A 20564-nucleotide genomic window follows, 5' to 3' on the forward strand; every position below is an offset into this window, starting at 1 on the left:
AAACTTGGTACATCAATTTATTGCCGGAATTTTGGGGGAAAAATATTGGAAATATATTGCCACAAATTAGTTATTTGATAATCTTTTTACTTTACAATTGTTCTTGATTGGAGAGTTAACTTTGTTTTTCGTATTTGGTTGTTTTGGCATTAAATTCTACAACATTTTATTTTTGATATCGTTTGGTTTTAAAGGAGGTGCTTACACAAGAATAGAATCACTCAATCCAATAATTTTCAGTATTCGATTGTTTCGGTCGAATTTCAATTTGTTTCTATATTCTTTTCAGGAAATCTATTCTAGTGTACTCACGACCTAAGTTTTTGTTTTGGACGTGTTTACAGATTTGTTTTTCGATCTTTTTTTGGATACAATGGTTAAAATGCATAGCAAATTTAGCTTGGAGCGAGTATTTGGATCACTCGGATCGTTGGGCGGCGCAGACTTTCATGTGTTGGCAAGATTTTAATATATCAAGTCCTCACGCATCCAACGTTCACTTAAATTAACTTAATGTTGTCGGTTGTTGTTCCAGAAGCCCTTTACTTAAGTTAATTATTGCTATGTCTATGGGTTTTCACAAAAAAAAATGAAAGTAAACTCTAATAGTGATTTCGGAACGGGGGGAATTTAAACAAGATTGTAATTCTTCAATTGAGAATTCTTTTTTATACAATTTAGATTTTAATTGAAATGTTTCACTTTGCTTTTGTGTTTGATTCTTTTTTTACAACAAAATTTTACAATATTTAATTCTTGGGTTTCTTGCAGTTTTCAAGCGGAGTAAACAATGTTGCTCTTGTGTATAATTTGATATTCATTGCTTGCTTGATAAGTTTGTTGTTTGTTTGTTGCTTGGCCCAGACAAATGTCCAAAGAAATTAAGTTTAATTTTTGAGTTAAGAAAGAAGAAGGAATTTAACGCTTCAAAATAAGTCCAAAGTATTCACAATTTCATTGGCCATTTGTCTAAGGCGACTGGAAACAGATTTAGCTATGTTTCCAAAAAATAAAACGTTAAAATATACGCTTTATAGTAAAAAATGAAATATAATAAAAATCAAAATTAAAAGAGAAATGTTTTAAACAAATTTGCAGCTCAATGTGTTAACATATAAAATACAAATTAATATGGCTTTTCAAAAAGCTTTAAAAGTCAATAGTAAAAGATTTAAAGCAAATGCAAATTTCTTTCTGTTTTTTGGTTGTTAAGATTAAAGAACTAGTACCGAATTGTACGCAAAAGACCGAATTACAGGGAACTTCTTTTGATTTTCGGTGCTGCAAACTTATAGACTCTGAGACTACGACTTTGGAGACATTGCAGATCATTGCTTAGTCTAAAGATATACGCTAAATAGGCAACTGTTTCACACATTGGAGACTACGCTTGATGGAAAATAAGCTAACATGTCGCGACATGCTTACGAATTATAGGAAACTTGGTTTGGTAGAAAACCTTAACGAACTCTACGCGTAGTTATAAAAAGACTTAACATTTCTTAAAAGGCTTCTCTCCCTCTTCTTACGCACTAGTGGCTCACAAAAATATACTCCTCTGCTGGTTTTCGTAAAATTACAAATCGCTCAAATACTTTTACCTTAGTTCTTGTATATCATACAAATTTATCAGGATTGAACCCGTTTTAAGCATTCAATTGTAAACTAATTTAAATTCGTTAAATGTTCTGTTTTCTCATTTCTAGCTTCGCATTCCCAAGTTGTCAAAAAAGCATTGACGAAACATTTTCTGCTGAGATATGCCTGATATTGCCCCTGATTGTGGGAAAGTGGGAATTAATTTTGAACGGTTTGTGTGCGGGGCAATTTTGTATTGATTAAAATGGTATTGCAATTCCCTTATAAAAGTTGTTGTAGTTGCCAGCCGTTTGTTAAGATCACAATTGTGCTAAGAAATACTATATCACAATTTAATTATTTACATTGTTATTATTTGTATTTTTTCTTACACATCTCTCTCGTAGGTGGGGGCGGGCAGTAAGTATTACGGCCCAGAAATATAATTTGTTTATCATCTCATACTCGCCCCGATGAAGATTTTTTGTTGCCCTTGCAAAAAGTCAACAGTGGACTTTGAAATTTAAGCAAAACTCGGGGCGTGTTAAAGCTACGCTTTAGTTAGATTAGATTTAGTTTGTTGGTTTTCTCTAAAAATACGTTCAAACGGCGAGCACTCGGCTCGAAGTAGGCATGGTTCACTTGGCTCACAATAAACACTTTTTAGCTTATACAGGAAGGATTCTAACATAATTATTCTCAATCTGTTTGTTCTCACTTGGATCTTAAAGTCGAACAGCGATTGTAGTGTTTTTACAAAATATTACTTTACATGTGCTGATCGGAAGACTCTCGTTTTTTGATTTTTTTTTTTTGGTATGAAAATTTGTATTACAAATGACTTATGCACTTGATCGCATTCAGTTTTTGAGTTCGAGTGTGCTCGCAGTTCCCTTATGTAGAATATGTGTGGAAAAGTTTAATCTCCAGTTTAGAGATCGGGAAACTTTACTTTGATACATAGTCTCCAAAGCCTAGGACTAGACATGATTAGTTGTCTATAGTGTTGGTAGTTTTAGTGTTAGTTTTATAACAAATGAACTTGTTAAATGCAATTGGCATGCTTTCATTTACTAGCAAATCTCCAAAGTTTCTGTTTCCCAACTCCACAGAGCCTGCTAAACTATTCGGTGTTCCCGGTAATCTGGTCTTTTGCTGGGAAATGCATAAGTTGAGAATTTTAAAAGGAAGTTATTGCTCAAAAGTAAAAGTTTAGCAAAACACGTTTGCTATAAAGTTCTTGGTAAAAGAGAAATTCGTCCACGAATTAAAATTGGGCGTAAAGTCAACGCCCAACTGCTGCTGTTGCTGTTGAATTTGCAACTGGTGTTGCTGCAACTGCTGTTGATGTTGTTGCGGCGGTTGCTGCGATTGTGCTCGCTTTAGAATCCTCAAATTCGTGCCCGATGCCATGCGCTGCAGCTTGTGTATGTCCTGGGCATCCGGAGCAGATGGTGTTACTCCTGTGGCACTGGCTGCCCCAAAGTTCAGCGACACCGAAGCTGGTCGTGGTCGTTGTTGTTGCTGCTGCTGTGGTTGCTGCTGTTGTTGCTGCTCGTTCTTTGGTGTCTTTTGAGCTGCCGCCGCCGCCGATAGCATGGCTATCAAATCCATGCCCGTTGTGGGCTGTTGTTGTCCCAGGATCTTGACTGGTTGCTGTGGACTGCACTGCTTGTCACTCTGGGACTTGGTGCGCAATCTATGCTGCTGCTGCTGTTGCTGTTGTTGTTGCTTCTGAGCCTTAGCCGCCTTAAGTTGTTGCTGCTTCTCCTTGCGTATTAAATCAAAGGAGCTGACAATCTGCTGAATAATTATGGTTTTAAATTGGGTAACTACCTAAAATAACCGACTGAACTCACCTTTTCATTGCTTGCCGACTGCTGTGCATCGTTCTGACTTTGGCTATGGAACAGTTGACGCTTGGAGGATATTGTGCCGCCTCCGATGGATCCGTTTGACGTCACTGCCTTTGCTGCTGCTAGTGGCGTTGTTTGATTGCTGCCTGCAGCCACATTTTGTTTATTGCGTTTCCCATTGCTATTACAAATGTTCATCGAGTTGATGGCGCTGGTGGCGGAGGCGGGCGCTGCTAGTACCGCTCCCGGTCCAGTGGCCACCTTGCCATTGAGATTATTCAACTTGACACCATCCAAATCACCCATGGACTTGTGTCGTTGGCGTCGCATTTCGTTGCGCACACCTGCAGCGTCCTTTTTGCAACTGCCGTTTATGTTTGTGGGCGAAGTCGCTTTGGGGGACTGCTGGCCGGAGCACTTCCGGCGACGCGGCTCGATTCCAGCCTTCCGCTCGTTCACCCACTTCTTCAGGCGCTTCACAAACGGCATGATCATGAAGAAGGAGTTGGAGGTCTTGCCTAACTTGGCCTTCGATATGGCATCGTTCTTGTTCACCGGCAGCGAATCGATGCGGAACCAGTCGCAGCACTTGATCTCGTTGCGGGTGCGGGGCGCAAACGACGTGTCCAGCGGTACGTTGCGCACCACGTACAGTCGCGTGTACTGATAGTTGATGAAAGCCTCGATGTAGTCGTTGGCATCGATGAGATCCGTGATGTCGAACCCGGTCTCCTCATAAACCTGAAGGCGTGAAATAGAGAACATAAAATTATAAGATCTAAAATACATTTAGCATTCCTTTCTGGACGAAAATATGTAATCTGAGTGCTACTAAGTAAATAACTATTTTCAAAAATGTTAAAAAAGGAATACATTTGCGATAAAATGTATATGTGCTTCAAGTAATTTGAACTAACTTGTGCAAATAACTTTATGCCTCAATTTGGAATACTAAATTTATCTTAATAGGTAGCATGTTTTTTTTATCGATATTAATCGGTTTTCTTCTCAAGGAGTAATCAAAAATACGTATTTGCCAATCACATCGTGTCATTATTTAAAAACTATTGCAAGTGCTTTGTATAAAAAAAGAGAGATAAACTAACAAAAACGATTCTAGTTTTAACGTATTTAAAATAAAAATGGTCATAAAAAAAATTAGACGTCAAAACATTTAATGATTTTGAAAACCCAAAAAGGGGGAAAAACATGATCGCAACGCAGAGAAAAACATTATATTTAGAAATTTTGCAGGTCGGTATTAAACAGTTCATCCCATTTACAATTCACGACTTGCCTCTCTCGTGGCACAATGGGCTGGATCCTCGTTCTCATTGATCTTGCCCTTGGGAAATCCCCAGGAGTTGCGTGCAAAGTAGGACTGCACTAGCAAGCAATGATTGTGGTCCTCGGACACAAGAATAGCTCCGTATGTGGGCACTGACAGCTTGTAGTTCTTCCACTCGTCCAGGATTTGATCCACGGTGCCAAAATGTTTGTTCAGGAAGGGAATGTGCTGGCGGTTAAAACACACAAGTTACAGATTGTCTATGAAAATAATACCATTGAATCTAGATCTTACTTGGAACAACTGCATTGCGAATTGCTTAATGCCCACCGTCGGTAGCTTCCGCTGGACACACTTCTGGGTCTCGCCATCCTCGCCAGTTTCGGGGGCACAAAAGAAATCCAAATAGAACCAGTGGGCCAGCTCGATTTGGAAACACATTCGTATTAGATTATTTAGCTCCATGTCCGGTACATTGATTATGAACCGACTGGCCAGATCATCAAGTATATCGGACGGAATTTTCGATTTCTCTGGCAATTTAATGCTGGACGCCTTCGTGGTGTTTGTTCGTGGTGTCAATTTTGCTAGCGTGGCAGATGCTGCCAATGTTGCAGATGCGGCTGCAGCATCTTCCGAGGATGAGCTGCCGTAGGAGGAGTTCGTTGATGTCGATGAATTGGTCGATGATATGGATGAGTTGAGGCGTTGCTTCTGAGCGCTGCATTGCTGCTGCTGTTGCCGATGTTGTTGTTGTTGTTGTTGTTGCTGTTGTGCATATTGATGTATATGCTGCTGGTGCTGCTGCGACTGCTTCCTTCTCTCGATGGCAATGGGCGCTGTGGGCGTGGTGGTTTTGGTGAAAACAGCTCCAGTTTTTAGCAATTGGTTCAATACATCATTCTCGCTCGTTATATCGAGGTTTCGTCGTTGTGGTTGCTGCTGTTTTTGTTGCTCGTGTGGTTTGATATCGCTGTTGTGGCTACGGTTGTTGTTGCTGCTGCTGTGATGGTTGTTGTTATTTATATTTAGCACTTTTTGTAACGTCAGCGAAGCTAGCAGCGCCAGATTGTTGACTTGAAGTAGAAAAAAAAACAAACATTGAAAGATAAGCAAACGACACCAAGAAATTTATAGTGAAAAAAATAAAAACATCCTGAGGTAATGGAACTACGAAAAACGCTTAAAGATATCATTTTTTTCGATTCATCTTTAATATGACCCTAAAGGTGTCAAAGACATTGCAAATTTCTGACTACAATAAGGTTTACATTTATAGATCAGATAAAAATTACTCACAAGTACTTTAATTTTAACCAGTATTTCAAGAAAGTAAATGTACTTAAAAAAATAAATTTACTTAAAAAAAACCATTGAGATTTCGTTAAGATTATACTTCTTACTACTTACAAATTATGTCACCTATTTATATTGCCTTTATGATGATTTTACAAAAAAGTATTATTGTTTTAATTCTTAAATGTTTTCAATCAACTTCCAAAACCTATTTTTACATAAAAAAGTTTCATGGCTACATGGAATTAAAAAATAAAAGTTCAAGAAAATTGACATTTTTATACTTTATGGTTAACTATTGTGCTAAAATGTGTTTGCCCTTAACGGTGAAAAACTTGATTTTGTAAGCACCAACTGCAAGTGGCTAAAAATAATCATTTTAGACTTGGTTGCCAAGCTGTCTAGAAATTTGAGGCAAATGCTATTGGAGCACCTTGACGAACTGCTGAGTAATCGCAATCGCCTGGCCAATGATCTGCGCTGCAAATTGCGCAACAACAAACAGAGAGACAAAAGGCAGCAACTACCACTATTACTACAATTACTATGCTATTGCTATCGTACTCCGTTCGCTTGGCCTCTAAAACACAATTGAAAAAAAAAACACACGGCGCAGTTCAGCGACCTCCGTTGAAAAGTGTTGCAACATGCACACTCGCTGGTGTGGGTGTGTGGGTGAGTATTTGTGCAGTGTGCACTAAGTACTACAGTCGGACTTCTGTAGCCTTAACTATTTGCTCCCAAGCAGGCAAGTCAATATCCCATTTTATTCTTATTTTTTAAGCTGCTGTAATTTCTTACGTTTTTAGCTCTAACTTGCGCTTTCATAAGTTTAATGTAAGTGGTATCGATTTTAAAGAATATCGAATACCTGTTGCTCAAATTGCTACTGGCTGAAATATAACTAAGGATCGAACCATTGCCCCCCTAAATGTACAAACTTGTATTTCTAAGCAAACTAAACTAAACTCAGTTTCAAAGCTTTCTTAATAGACTATATCACATTAAAAAATTAATATAAAAATTATAACTTAGTTTTAGTTAAATAATTTTATTTATGTTGTTGTTGGTGGGGTTTGCTAAAATGGTAACAGGGTTGACGGTAAGAAAAGTTGCTGATCTGTTTTTTAATTAATATAAGAAAATTACATTTACTATTACATAACATTAGTTTCAAATTTTTAAATAACGAGCAACAATCATGTAGCTGCCTTAGAAAAGTGAGAAAAATTAACCCGAAAATCTATGTTATTAGCTAAACAAAAAAATTCTATCTTAATATGAATATTATGAAAAAAAATAAACTGGTTGTAGGTCAGCCTCTCAGGTCACTAATTTTAAGTTTCTCGGACAGATAAGTCTTTGTTAAGAAAATTGGTTTCCTTTGAGGGCTAATACTGAGACTTGCGTTTCAAAAAAATTCTTCGTTTAAAGTATTTTTTTAGTTAACGTGGTTTTATTGAGGTAGTTAACTTTGTGACTTTTTACGTCCTGAAAAAGGGTACACCATCAGAGTGCAGACTGTAACCTCTGATTGCTATGGTTTGTTGTGGACCTATTTGGAGTGCCCCGCTCTTATTATCTAGAGCCCCGCTTACCGTTATCATTTTCCTTGCTGCTGCCTACGTTGACGTTGGCAGAGGCAGCAACTGCGGCAGAGGCTGTGACGACAGCAACGGCGTTATTGATCAGTGGTGCAATTTCCATAATATTTCGAATTGACCCACTGTTTGTTTATGTAATACACTTTATTGGATTTTTTGTGTTTGTCTTTTTCGCAAAATATTTTTGTTTGTTTGTTAATTCACGTTCGCGTCTCTCTTTCTGTCTCTATTCCTCCCTTTCAATACGCGCGAATGTGTGTGAGGAAGAGAGTGTGTGGGTGTGGGACTAAGTGTGTATGTGTGTGTAAGCGTTTTGTCACGTATTTTTACAACGGCGTTGTTTTTGTAGTAAATATGGCTGCCAAGTTTCGAAAATTTCTACAACCGTCCGCTTTTGTCGCACGAATTTCAATTTCCAATGCAATTGCTGTACTTGTACTCTATTTAATGCATCGATTGTATTACATTTTAACGCTTTCGCTATTGTTCTCTCGTTTTTCGCTCTATTTGTGATTTTCTGAACATTTTCTGCATTTGTAGTTGTTGTTGCTGTTATTGTTGCTTGTATTTTTGTTGCTGTGTCGCTGTTGTTGTTCCACTCCATCCACAAAATAATTGAGTGCGCTCCACTTCGGTGCGAGGGAGACGAAAAACTCTTCGCACGCACGCTGTCTCACGTTATTGCGTTCTCTTTTCTCGTCCTATTCACGTACTTTCTTTTCCACTTTCCGATATCGAATTAACCGCTGTTTGGGCAATTGTCGCGATCCGTTCTGCATCTATTTACACTTTGCACTTAAATTTAGTTACTATTTTGCACTGTTATGGGCTTTTCCACTTCTGGAAAATTGCTTTCCTTTCTCGTCAGCGTCGCGTATAGAAATAGAGTGACCGCTGCGCACATATACCAGACGCGTTATCTGCAATCTACCCAAAAAAACCATGTTATTTTAAAAAAATACCGTTCTCTTCTGAAAAAGCCAGGAACCCTATTTACAGTGGACTCTCAAAAGAGACATCACTGCATTGTAACATTTTAATAAAATAATGAGTTTAAGCAACTATTGGGTTATCTTAAAAATCCATTTTTATATCGGTGCTTATACAGTTTTTTAACTCAAATGATTATTGTTATTGCTGGTATATAATCACTATAAGATTAAGTAAAATATCGCTGAAAAGCGCAAGCACAAAGTTCCTGTGATTGATACTAGTTTTATTTTTCAGATGGAAGGTCAGTCAAATTTTATTATATATATCATAATCTTTCCTAGAAATGTGTAAAGGCAATTTACCGTATAAAATGCATAAGGATGTGCACTTTAAACTTATTTTAGGGCTTTAAAATGATTGTTCATATTTATTTCAAAAAACCTGATGATGTTATAAAATAAACAAATATTTGTTTTTGACTTACGGCATTTTTCGCATTTTCCGAAATTCTTACGATTTCAAAACGAAAAGAGCTGCCATATTTCCCAGTTTAAGAAGACCGTTCAGAGTCAAAAATCTTTCAGTATTTTTTCCGCAATTCCTGGGTATGTTTTGACCGTACGTAGATGGTCACGCAGAATACCTTCGTACCGTACCAATCGTGTGTTTCGACTTTTTCAGGCCACAAAAAAACCGAGTTTTTCCTGCTAAAAAGTGCATTTTGGGCAAGGAAAATCTTCGATGTGGTCGCTATAAGCCAGCAGCAAGATTGCATTTTCGAAATTTTCCGCCTGCAGCTGGCCCTGGACGTGCTTTGTATCCGTGGAGAACAGAGACGCAAAGGTTGTGACACCCACATACACCTACATATACATTTACATCTAAACCAACATAGCCCGAGTGTGTGTGTGTTTTAAGGTGGTCCAGGTTTCCTCTAACATTTACCTAGTGAAGTGCCTGTTGTAACAACTAAAATCAGAATTTAAAAAATCGCAAGAAACTTTGTTGTTTGCGTTTAATACAAATAAGCTTACACAGCGCATTAAATAAAAGAAGAAACTAAATATTGTTAAAATTGAAAACTTATAAAATTTCTTATTTTATAATATTGGACAGTTTGTTGAAAAATACAGTAAGTCCATAATGTTCTTTTATAAAGCCCAAATGGCTTCAATAAATAGGAAATTTCTCGAAAAGTGTTCCCTGAAATAATAGTTAAATAATTAAATTCGATACGTTGATTTGAGTTTTAAGATACAAATGTTTATTATTTACTTTAAAAGAGGTCCACCTTAATGTTTGTGGATCCAGAGTTCAAATGTGTGTGCGTGTTACATAGCATGTCTGTGTGTGGGCGGCGCAAAAGTTGGTGGAGGAAAAGGAAAATAAATCAGAATCACTACTTTCAGTGCTTAAATAGTTAGTGTTACTGAAATCAAAATTCACCAATACCTTAAACTACCTTATCCTTAATATTTACTTGTTTTGTGCATTACCAAAAAGAAGAAGTAACATTTTGTTCCAAAGTACTCCGCGGTATAAAAAGCGCTTGAGGACAAATAATATAAACACGAACTAAAATAATTAAGTACTAAAACAATGTAACGAATAGTCGGTAGAGCAAAGATACAATCAATACAATTTCGAAGTGCGGAATAAAACGACGTCAACACAAATACAAATTAGTATTATTGTGCTCCAGATTACAAAAAATGAATTAACCTTAAATCGAAATTTAAATATTACTTAGGACATAAAGTCAATAATATTAAGTGCATAGACAAAAACGATATTTTTTGTAGGCACAAATTATTCTCGTTTTAAACTATAAATACGATTTAAAGATCTAAACCCTACATTTAATACACTTTTAATGTTAAATCACGATTGAGTCCCAGCTTCAATATCACAATTTAAAACTAACCGTAGTTTCTACGAAATTCCTAAAACTTAAAGAAAAAGTAAAATATTTTTATTATTATCCCACAACTTAGTAACTATTCAATGAACTTTAATCAATATTTCTTTAACCAATTCTGGCTTACAATTACCTGTCGTAATAGCTGTTATAGATTTTATCTATCCAAATATTTTTTTAGAACCTACTATGTATTTTATACAATTTACAAATAATTTAATGTCTTTTTTTATCCTTGTCATCTGCAGATAGACGCCGTGTGGGGTTGGGTTGCTTCCGGCCCGCTGCGCTTAGCAGCGAACAGAATGGGCGACCAGGCGGGATCCACCGGTAAGTAAAGTGAAGGACAAAAATGTATCCTTTATCAAATTTGTTTACCTTATTATTTAACATTTTGACTAATGGTTGTGTTTTATTACCGCTTTGTCACTATTAGTTTCCTCGACGGGCGTGGACCGATCCGTCGGATCCACGGGAGTGGGAGTGGACCGATCCGTCGAATCAAAGGTCGTCGACCGACCGCCGTCGCCCGCCCGACTCTCACACACCTCCGAGAAACATCCGAAGGTCACGCTTACGGAACTCAATATGCTGCGCCGCCATCGTGAGCTCTGCGATGTGGTGCTTAACGTGGGTGGGCGCAAGATCTTCGCCCACCGGGTGATCCTGTCCGCCTGCAGCTCCTATTTCTGTGCCATGTTCACCGGGGAGCTGGAGGAATCGCGCCAAACGGAGGTCACCATACGAGACATCGACGAGAACGCCATGGAGCTGCTCATCGACTTTTGTTACACCGCCCATATTATCGTCGAGGAGTCCAATGTCCAAACGCTCCTTCCCGCCGCCTGTTTACTGCAACTGGTGGAGATTCAGGACATTTGCTGCGAGTTCCTCAAGCGGCAATTGGACCCCACGAACTGCCTGGGCATCCGCGCCTTTGCCGACACACACTCCTGCCGGGAATTGCTGCGGATAGCCGACAAGTTCACACAGCACAACTTCCAGGAGGTAATGGAGAGCGAGGAGTTCCTGCTGCTGCCCGTCGGCCAGTTGGTGGACATCATCTGCAGCGATGAGCTGAATGTGCGTTCCGAGGAGCAGGTCTTCAACGCGGTCATGTCCTGGCTCAAGTACAACGTTGCGGAGAGGCGACAGCACCTTGCACAGGTGAGCTACCAAAATATAATACAAATTTTATATACTTTTTTTTAACTTAAAACTAATGATATCACTGCCTTGATGGTTGAAAGTTCATGGTATTTTGTTAAATATTAATCTAAGGCATTTAATTTCAAAGTAATTAAAAAAAATTTGGTGTTCGTACCTTAGTTAAATAATATTTACAAAGAATATGGTTCTGAATTTGGAACTAACAACTAATTAGCAATAGACAGTCTATATTTTGTGTTGTTAAAAATTCCTTCTTTACTTATATATGTTTATAATAATCCATTGAATTCAGTCCGAACTATTAATCTTAATGCAAGATTCAAGTTAAATAATACATTAATAAAAATCACCACCGCTTAATTTCAGGTTCTCCAACACGTCCGTTTGCCTCTACTATCTCCAAAGTTCCTGGTTGGCACGGTCGGCTCCGATCTCCTGGTGCGCAGTGATGAGGCCTGCCGGGATCTGGTGGACGAGGCTAAAAACTATCTGCTGCTGCCGCAAGAGCGACCGCTGATGCAGGGACCACGCACCAGACCACGCAAACCGACTCGACGCGGCGAAGTTTTGTTCGCCGTGGGCGGATGGTGCTCTGGCGATGCCATTGCCTCTGTGGAGCGCTTCGATCCGCAGACCAACGATTGGAAAATGGTCGCCCCCATGAGCAAGCGTCGCTGCGGAGTGGGCGTGGCCGTGTTAAATGATCTTCTATATGCCGTGGGCGGACACGATGGCCAGAGCTATTTGAATAGCATCGAGCGCTATGATCCGCAGACGAATCAGTGGTCCTGCGACGTGGCGCCCACCACTTCCTGCCGCACGAGCGTCGGAGTAGCTGTGCTGGACGGCTTTCTGTACGCTGTTGGTGGCCAGGATGGCGTGCAGTGCTTGAATCACGTGGAGCGGTACGATCCCAAGGAGAACAAATGGTCCAAGGTGGCGCCGATGACCACACGACGGCTGGGAGTGGCGGTCGCCGTCCTTGGAGGATTCCTCTACGCAATAGGTGGCTCCGATGGCCAGTGCCCGTTGAACACCGTGGAGCGATACGATCCCAGGTAAATAAATGAAACAAAACAAAGTAATAATTTATTTTTTTTTAATATGTCTTTGAATATATTTCGGTTAATATTAATTTTATTCAAAGTAATTGTTCACAAATTCGATGTTTTGTTTACGCTTTCAGAAAAACGTTAATTTAATTAAAAAACTATTTCATATAGCTCCCATAGAAATGTTCGAAAAATGAACAGGATATATTCGCAAATAACTCAAGATACAAAGACGATAGTAAACATATAACCCTTTAAAAAATAATTCACTTTTGTTATAGCTGTTCTAAAATTCAAAACTTTTTTTTAAGCTTTTGAAACATTAAAAAAAATTTAAACAGTAGAAAAATTAAAAAACAGATTATTAATTTCAATAGTTTTTTAAGAATAATTAATAAATTTGAACTGATTTTTAAACATATAAATTAATCTTAAAAAGATTGTATCTTTCTTAAATCACAATGAAAATGAAGTTTATTTGAATTTCCCTACCAGTGCGAAGCTTCTATTTTAAAAATACATTTTCCAAAAATAGTTATCGTTTATCGTTTCTTTTTTAGGTCAACATAGGGTGCCTTCGGGCTGTTTGCACTTTGTCTTATTTTCCCAAATGATTTTAAATTCCTGATTTAATTTATTATAGGCACAACAAATGGGTGGCTGTCAGCCCGATGTCCACGCGACGCAAGCACCTGGGCTGTGCTGTGTTCAACAATTACATTTACGCCGTCGGCGGGCGGGACGATTGCATGGAGCTCTCGTCCGCCGAGCGCTACAATCCACTGACCAACACCTGGAGCCCCATCGTGGCCATGACCTCGCGGCGCAGTGGGGTGAGTTTAGTGTTGTCTTCTCCTTGCCAAATAATATTTAATAAACTTAATCGGTGTCGCCTTAGGTTGGCCTGGCCGTTGTAAATGGGCAGCTGTATGCGGTGGGCGGTTTTGATGGATCCGCCTATCTGAAAACCATCGAGGTGTACGACCCGGAGACGAACCAATGGCGTTTGTGCGGCTGCATGAACTACCGTCGACTGGGCGGCGGTGTGGGCGTAATGCGGGCTCCTCAGACTGAGAACTATATGTGGTGCGAAAACAGTTTTAAGCAGCAAAACCCCTAAAACTAATCCAACCCTTAGCCCTTCCATTGCTGATGAACTGTTGTTGTCTTGTCTCTTTCTCCCACCCGAAACATGCTAACAAATGCAGGATTCGAAAGGATTCTGTTGTCTGATGGGAGCAGCAGCCGACGACGTTGCCCTCGCAATCGTTGCCGCCGCCGCACTTCTACTAACAATATCCACAATCGAAGCCAAATCTAATCGACTTGACACCCTTCCCCATTGTCTAGCAGCATAATCGCATTGTATTAATTGTTAATTGTTTATTTGGTAGAGCCTAAAACGCGTGTTAGTTAGACTTTCCCACAATAGTATTAAAGTAAGCATTGCCCCCACTCAAATTCTCATCCCCATCACTCTGTACGTAATTATATATGATTCTACTGTATCTTAAGCAAGTATATTTTGTAAAAAACCTAAAATTTAATTGTTGCTGGTGGAATTTCATGGAAATCGCTAGCCTCAAAACATTGCCTTCTTTCGAAAAAACAAAACAGAATCAAATATTACATTAGAAAACAATTCTATTAGTTGTATATCTATAAACCATGAGCTCTAAAGTCAAGTAACTAATTGGTATTAACATAATTTAGCTATAAGAAATGAATTCAATGAAAGTTTGTCCGATGGTTCTATATTTCGATCGACCATCTTAAAGCTGTATTAATTGTTTAGTCAAATCCACAATAGTTCTTGCAAATGTCTTCAATAATAATACGAAGTTATCAATTGAAGCAAACAATTCAAAAGTTTATAAGAATGAATGTTCAGCTTGACAAGCTTAAAAAATTATAAGGATAAACACACATACAATGAACAAAGTTAGACCTAGCCCAAAACATTTCAATAGTAAAATTAGCAATTACACAGCCGTAAGATGAACATTAAGCCAATAAATTTTAATATTGTTATCCTTAGATCGTAAGCCGGTGACTTCTTAGAGCCGGAAAGAGGTCACGTTTTAAAAATAATTATTGTTAAACCAAGTTAGACCACTGAGCTGATGAAAACAACTCGAAATATTTGCCTGAGCTCGAAATAATTGCTTAGTGGAGAGAGCCAAAAAAATGAGTCTCTCAATAACAACTTATTTTTGTTGCCTTTTTACACCAACACATTATTTATTTTCAAAATAATTATTTATTATACGCTTTTGTATCTCATTTTGTTTATTTTATTGTGCACATTTGTCATTATTTTATACACTGTTGTTAAATCGAGCAAATGGAAATTGTCTTTGCTTCCAGATGATAAATAAGAATAGCATTTACAAAACAAAAACCAAGCTTATTTATATTATAGGTTTAGGAAAATGGCGAACACGCATATACATATTCGCATACCACACACTATGCATAATTAAACATTAAAAATATATGGTTATATTTAATAAAAAAAAAGCGTGCTAAACGTAAATAATAGAAATGTGTTAACGTAAATGGATTGTAAACTCGTGCTAAGTGTAAGGATATATAATAATAAAAATATATCTAAACTGAAGAGAAAATTAGTTTATTTTTAAAACAGATTTTTAAGAATCAAAGAAATTATTTATTTTTTCTTATTTTGAAAAGTTTCCTTTCTGTTGCAGATAGTATACAAGTCGGAACGGGCCGGATCAGACGACTATATCGTATAGCTCCCATGGGAACAATCGAAAAAAAAAACGGAAACATATATATGCTGTTTTTTAATTTTATTTATTTTTTTTAGTTCTTTGAGAATTATGGTTTAAATTTGATTAAAATCGGACGACTATATCATATAGCTTACATGGGAACAAGCAAAGCATTACAAAAATTATAGTAACAATCGAATATTTTAGCTGAAAAACATCACAGCTTTATTGTTTTTAAACATACACGCATATAATTAAAAGTTAAGATGTTTTAAAGAATATTTTATTTTTTGAATAGGTGCAAAGGGAAAAATACTTTGTCTTTGCTTTCTTTTCTTATTAGAATTAGTTGAGTACCCAAAATCGGCTTTTGATTAAAAAAAAAATTTTTTTCTGGTTTACAAAATAAAACCGACAATTTTCTCAAGAAAGGAATAGGATTAATGGGCAAAAAAACATAATATAACGATTTTTACCGTTATTTTCCAAAAAATCGGTCTTTCCGCAAATTTTGACCTATTTTGACAGGGCTCCAAAAAACATGTATCCTGAAAATTTAAAACTGATTGGCCGTTTGGGCTTTTCGGAAGTTGACCCAAATTGATGAATAAATAACTGCTATTCCAATTATAAACAAAAATAGTTTATTACAATATATATATCTTAAAAATAAAAGTAGTAACGCGCGATAGTCAGGTCGAAAAACAATCGCTTTCATGTCACATCGCCAAGTTATCGATAAGTCGCCAAGTCGCCGCACAGCTGTTTATTCTGGCGCTCTTTCCCATTTTTGCTGGAATAGTTTGTTTTTCGGGTCTGGCCCTAATAAAAATGACCCACGCCGCCCAACAATTGGCCGGCGGAACAGTGCAGCAGAAGAGGAAGATACTGAGCGCCGGGGAGTACAACCGGATCTGCCAGTTTATCAATGGGTACCATGGATTGGCCATCGACTGTGAGTTCGAGTTGAGGAACCGCTTCTTCCAGGACGTGGAGCCGAATGCCCTGACATGCATCCTCCAATCGGAGCTCTTCAACAGGTCGCGGGGTCAGCACTGGAAGCAGGAGCAGCGAGGAAAGAAGCTATTAAAAATGTAAGGATTGTTTTGCGTCCTTGTTTTGAATCCTTTCCTTATATTTCAAGCAATAACTATATGTTATGTTATCCTTGCTTTTCGTGGTTAATTGTATCGCCTGTATTCAACATTGATCACTGCAATGTGTATATCCTTTTACCTCATAGGTAAATCGGAGCTACCAGACAGTGCTAAATCTTCGTATTTCACGGTTTTACAAAGATCGTCTGAGCTTAGTAAAAATCCGACTTTCTTAACCTGTTAAAAGGAAGAGGCATATATTTAACTAATAGTAAAAGCATATTTCAGTAGAAATATCTCTCTATAAGGAAAAAGCAACAGAGTTGTTAAGTAGAGTGATCATTCAATAAACAAGAAAATTTCTTTACTATACTCTCTATAGAGAAAAAGAAGCTAAAGGGAATACTTATACCCTTGTGTCATATAGGTCTCCATCATAAAATTGACCAGATACTCTATAAATGTCCAATAACTTACCGTATTTTAGCTATGAGGAGCAGAAAAACCTATATGACAACGCTCTGCTGATCCGGATGGCCTGTGCCGAGGGACTGAATCCAGTGGCTCTCTGCCGGATGCTGCTGCAGGAGAAGTACAAGCTGCGCCACCGCTCGCACATCTCGCGGTTCCTGAAGCATCCGCATCTCATCGACGATCCCCGACTGGCGGCCAATGTGCAGCAGTGCATGATCAGCGACAATCAAGAGGGCTCCATTACAGACCTGCGTCGCCGCATCGTCGGCGAGGAATACGAACTGAAGCTCAAGACACTGGCCAAAGAGGCGGGTATCCACTTCTACGACGAACAGGATTTGCGGCGGATGGGCTATGACAAGACGCCGGACATCAAGATGATCCTGCCATTTCTTTACAAGGACACTGTGATCAACTGGATCGAAAGCAAGGCCAATTTCGGGGACACCAAGGGACACAAGTTCAATATTCAACAGCAGCTTCATAGCTACTGCAATCGGTGAGGATTCTAATAATTTAGTTTGTAATTTAGTTGCATCAACTTAATGTGTATGCATATTTTTTTGAACACCTTTTAATTTTTGAACTGCCATTTGGGTAATAACTTTAAAAGCTATAAAACGTACCTTAAAATGACGGTATCGAAAAGGTTAAGGAATTAATGCCCCGAGAAAGCTTCGATTTTTTAATACATATTTTGATTACTTAAAAGAATTTTTGAATCTAATGAATCTTTATTTTCATTTCAGTTTTGGGCCTGGGATCATAATCTATTGGTTTGGTTACCACGAGGAAACGCCAACGCTGCCGGATAATAACATTGGTATTACTGTACTAGCTGACTTTCCAGCCAAAGAGGACTTGGTTTTTATGCAGCTCGCACAAGGAGATATACACACCAAAACTTTAGAGGAAACCAGTTCGGCGACTTCATCTTTAGGAAAATCCAGAGAAAAGGGGAGTCCAGCCAAAGAAATAAAAAAGCACTCGTGAAAGTGCAAATACTCATAGCAAACGGAGAAACAGGGAATATCCTACTTCGCAATTAATGAAATGTCTCATTTTTTTACCTATTTAAAGATATGTGCTCGTTATACATGTTCTTACATTTAAACTAGAAATCATCAAATTTTGAGTAGGTTTAAACAATCAAGTTAATATAGTTTTAGACACCATCACCATCCCAAAAACAATGGGAATGGTAATTTAAAGACGGGAATGCTTTGCATTTGAAATCTAGCAAAAAGACAATGCTGTTGCAGCGAAACAAGTTTTTTTTTATTCATAACAATTAGTTCTCTTTTTATTGTATTTAAAAATTCTCATTTACATGATTTTCTCATTTGTTTATAGTACAAAAAGATTGTTTTATTTTTTTCTGGCATAAATCGTATATAAAACTATAAAATATTGTAATAATTGTTGTTCATAAAACGAATCAAAAACTGCTTGTCGTCTTTCAGGGATAATAAAAATGGAAATCAAACAAACGTATTCATCTTGCTATGTCGTATGTTGTTTTGTATTGTTGTAGCCATAGGGCCATGGGTTATTTTCAATGTATTAACCAAAAATCAGCAGTGTGTATATACAAAATTCAGCTGTGCCCTTTGCATTGGCAATTATATTTTAAGTTTAATGCGGCCTCTTCGTCTAAATTGCGGGTTTGTTGCTCGGGCTGAAGAAGTTAAGTTATTGTTGCAAAGGTTTCGTAGCGGTAGGCAACTCGTTGATCTCGTTCAGCTTGATATATTTATGTACGCACACGGTCGAGTCGGCCATCAGACATCCTTGAGCTCCTCGGGCATGTCGTTCTTGGGATGCTTGTTCTCGAAATGCTGCTTGTAAGTCTTGGGATCAGGCATTTGTGACTGAAATATAGAACAAAAATTTTTTAGATTTTGCATCGATAAACAAAGATTCTAATTAAAGGAAGGTTAATTTTTAAACCATTTTCGTTAAATTCTGACACCGCTTCTATGGGGAATGTTAGTTTTTTTCAATTATATGATGCTATCAGCTACATAGTAACATGCTATTTACCTTATCACATTATCCCTTAATTGTAGTTTAGTAATTTAAATCAAATTTACTTTATAAGCTTGCAAAAAATGTAATCTATTGAGTAATCGTCATATCTACAAAACCAAATCTACCACGATAAATTTACATTATGTTTTAAGTCGTCCAAAAAGATACTTGTACGCCTATCAAGCTGATATACATATTTTTCGTTTGGAAAACTATAATTTTAATAATGTAATACAAAAGAATTACTTTACATGCCTATGAGGAAAGTAAATTTTAAAAAGAATATCTTGCTTAAAAGTCTGGTAAACGATCAGGACCAGCATTTTTTGTATTCTTTTTTTTGATCGAGGTTATATTTTATATGCAGATACTGAAAAACAAATATTTTAATATTTTTATACCCTTTCTATACCGTTAGCGAGCTTAGTTTAATTTGGTTGTTTAAGAAGAATTTTTTTTCCATAGTTTTATATGAATTAGGATTTATTCCTTGACTGCAAGGGTATTTGGCTTGCCAAAGCTAGCTCCATTCTCGGACAATACAAATGTAAGATTAATCATTTTTTTGCTGCTTTTAATTCCTTGACCCCTGTTCTAGTCTATCCCATTAATATCCCAGTTAATACTAGCTTGTTTTCAATTTTTTTTTTTGTCGAGGTACTATATTGTATGCCCTGTACTTGATACATAGGCAGGTTCCACTGTAGCTGGCTCACCTTGCAAACGGCGCACACATGAACAAGTGCCTTCTGGGCCGCCTTTTTCTGGTCGTTGGCGCTGTGTCCCTGCTGCTTCTTTATTTTGGCCTGTTTCTCGGAGGCTTTCGCCTGCGACTGGATCTTCTGGTGTCCGCGTGCCATTTCTCGCTGTATAAATGAAAATATTAATAGTGGTTGGCGAAAAATATCATTAATCATGCTTGTTGATTGTTTGCCTTAAAACGGGATTTGCAACTAATGCGGCAGAAGCGCAGATACTTTCACTTTTTTCCCCACCCACATACAGCCAACAGTTGCGAGGGCTATATCTGAACAGGAAATAGTTTTCCAGATCTTTATACGTTAATATCGTAAATATTTGTGAAAACTGGCATTACAGGGTACCGCAACTACAAACAAATCAACCCCGCAAAAGAAAATGTGACTTTCCGAACACGTTCTGTGTTCTTTTTGCAATCCCATTTTAACTTACCTTACAAACCCGTTTATATTTAGTCGCCTCTGATAAATGCAAGTGGTGTAGCCGTTCGATTAAGGTCTAATTCGTGGAGAAGATACTATTTGATTTGGTACCCGAAATTGTTGACGTTAAGCCTTAGAAATTTGTTAATTTGTTGAGTTTTGTTTCGCAGCCAGGGTTGAATGGGACCAGATGGAACCATGGAAGTATAGCCAAAATACTCCACTAAAATACAGGGTGTTCGGGTTCAGATATTTGGCTGTTCCTAGCGAAGTTTCAAACCCATTAACGTTTTCGAAATTTCTTTCATATTCTTACTGAACATCTTGTTTAAAAGTGTTATACATAAA

General features: G+C 37.7%; 4 protein-coding genes across 7 annotated transcripts; 2 read left to right on the forward strand and 2 right to left on the reverse strand.

The window, feature by feature from the left end:
• Positions 1–318: 318 nt before the first annotated feature.
• LOC128260198 (m7GpppN-mRNA hydrolase dcap-2) lies at positions 319–8520 on the reverse strand. Of its 2 annotated transcripts, none has more exons than XM_052993003.1 (5): positions 7617–8520; positions 5017–5798; positions 4732–4950; positions 3438–4175; positions 319–3381 (listed from the first exon to the last, which is right to left on the reverse strand). In XM_052993003.1, exons 1-5 carry the CDS (start codon positions 7723–7725, stop codon positions 2791–2793), a joined length of 2439 nt encoding a protein of 812 aa, XP_052848963.1. In that variant the 5' UTR covers positions 7726–8520; the 3' UTR covers positions 319–2790. The 2 variants fall into 2 exon arrangements, with proteins under 2 accessions (XP_052848963.1, XP_052848964.1); XM_052993004.1 differs by having other exon boundaries at positions 319–3378; positions 7617–8519.
• Positions 8521–9172: 652 nt separating this feature from the next.
• On the forward strand, positions 9173–14901 carry LOC128260199 (kelch-like protein diablo). Of its 3 annotated transcripts, none has more exons than XM_052993005.1 (7): positions 9173–9398; positions 10722–10803; positions 10910–11640; positions 12010–12701; positions 13339–13528; positions 13594–13781; positions 13834–14901. In XM_052993005.1, the coding sequence occupies exons 2-7, from the start codon at positions 10779–10781 to the stop codon at positions 13892–13894; spliced, it is 1887 nt and encodes a 628-aa protein (XP_052848965.1). In that variant the 5' UTR covers positions 9173–9398; positions 10722–10778; the 3' UTR covers positions 13895–14901. The 3 variants fall into 3 exon arrangements, with proteins under 3 accessions (XP_052848965.1, XP_052848969.1, XP_052848966.1); XM_052993009.1 differs by having other exon boundaries at positions 13904–14901; XM_052993006.1 differs by having other exon boundaries at positions 9174–9398; positions 13594–14901.
• A 1266-nt stretch (positions 14902–16167) lies between these two features.
• LOC128260065 (CDAN1-interacting nuclease 1) lies at positions 16168–18498 on the forward strand. Its single transcript, XM_052992762.1, has 3 exons — positions 16168–16527; positions 17018–17503; positions 17754–18498. Exons 1-3 carry the CDS (start codon positions 16265–16267, stop codon positions 17995–17997), a joined length of 993 nt encoding a protein of 330 aa, XP_052848722.1. The 5' UTR covers positions 16168–16264; the 3' UTR covers positions 17998–18498.
• Positions 18499–20415, reverse strand: LOC128260066 (zinc finger protein 706). The gene is made up of 3 exons (XM_052992763.1): positions 20227–20415; positions 19752–19901; positions 18499–18875 (listed from the first exon to the last, which is right to left on the reverse strand). Exons 2-3 carry the CDS (start codon positions 19893–19895, stop codon positions 18786–18788), a joined length of 234 nt encoding a protein of 77 aa, XP_052848723.1. The 5' UTR covers positions 19896–19901; positions 20227–20415; the 3' UTR covers positions 18499–18785.
• Between the last annotated feature and the right edge of the window lie 149 nt (positions 20416–20564).

The sequence above is a fragment of the Drosophila gunungcola genome, assembly GCF_025200985.1.
Source record: "Drosophila gunungcola strain Sukarami chromosome 3L unlocalized genomic scaffold, Dgunungcola_SK_2 000014F, whole genome shotgun sequence".
NCBI classification, from domain to species: Eukaryota; Metazoa; Arthropoda; class Insecta; order Diptera; family Drosophilidae; genus Drosophila; species Drosophila gunungcola.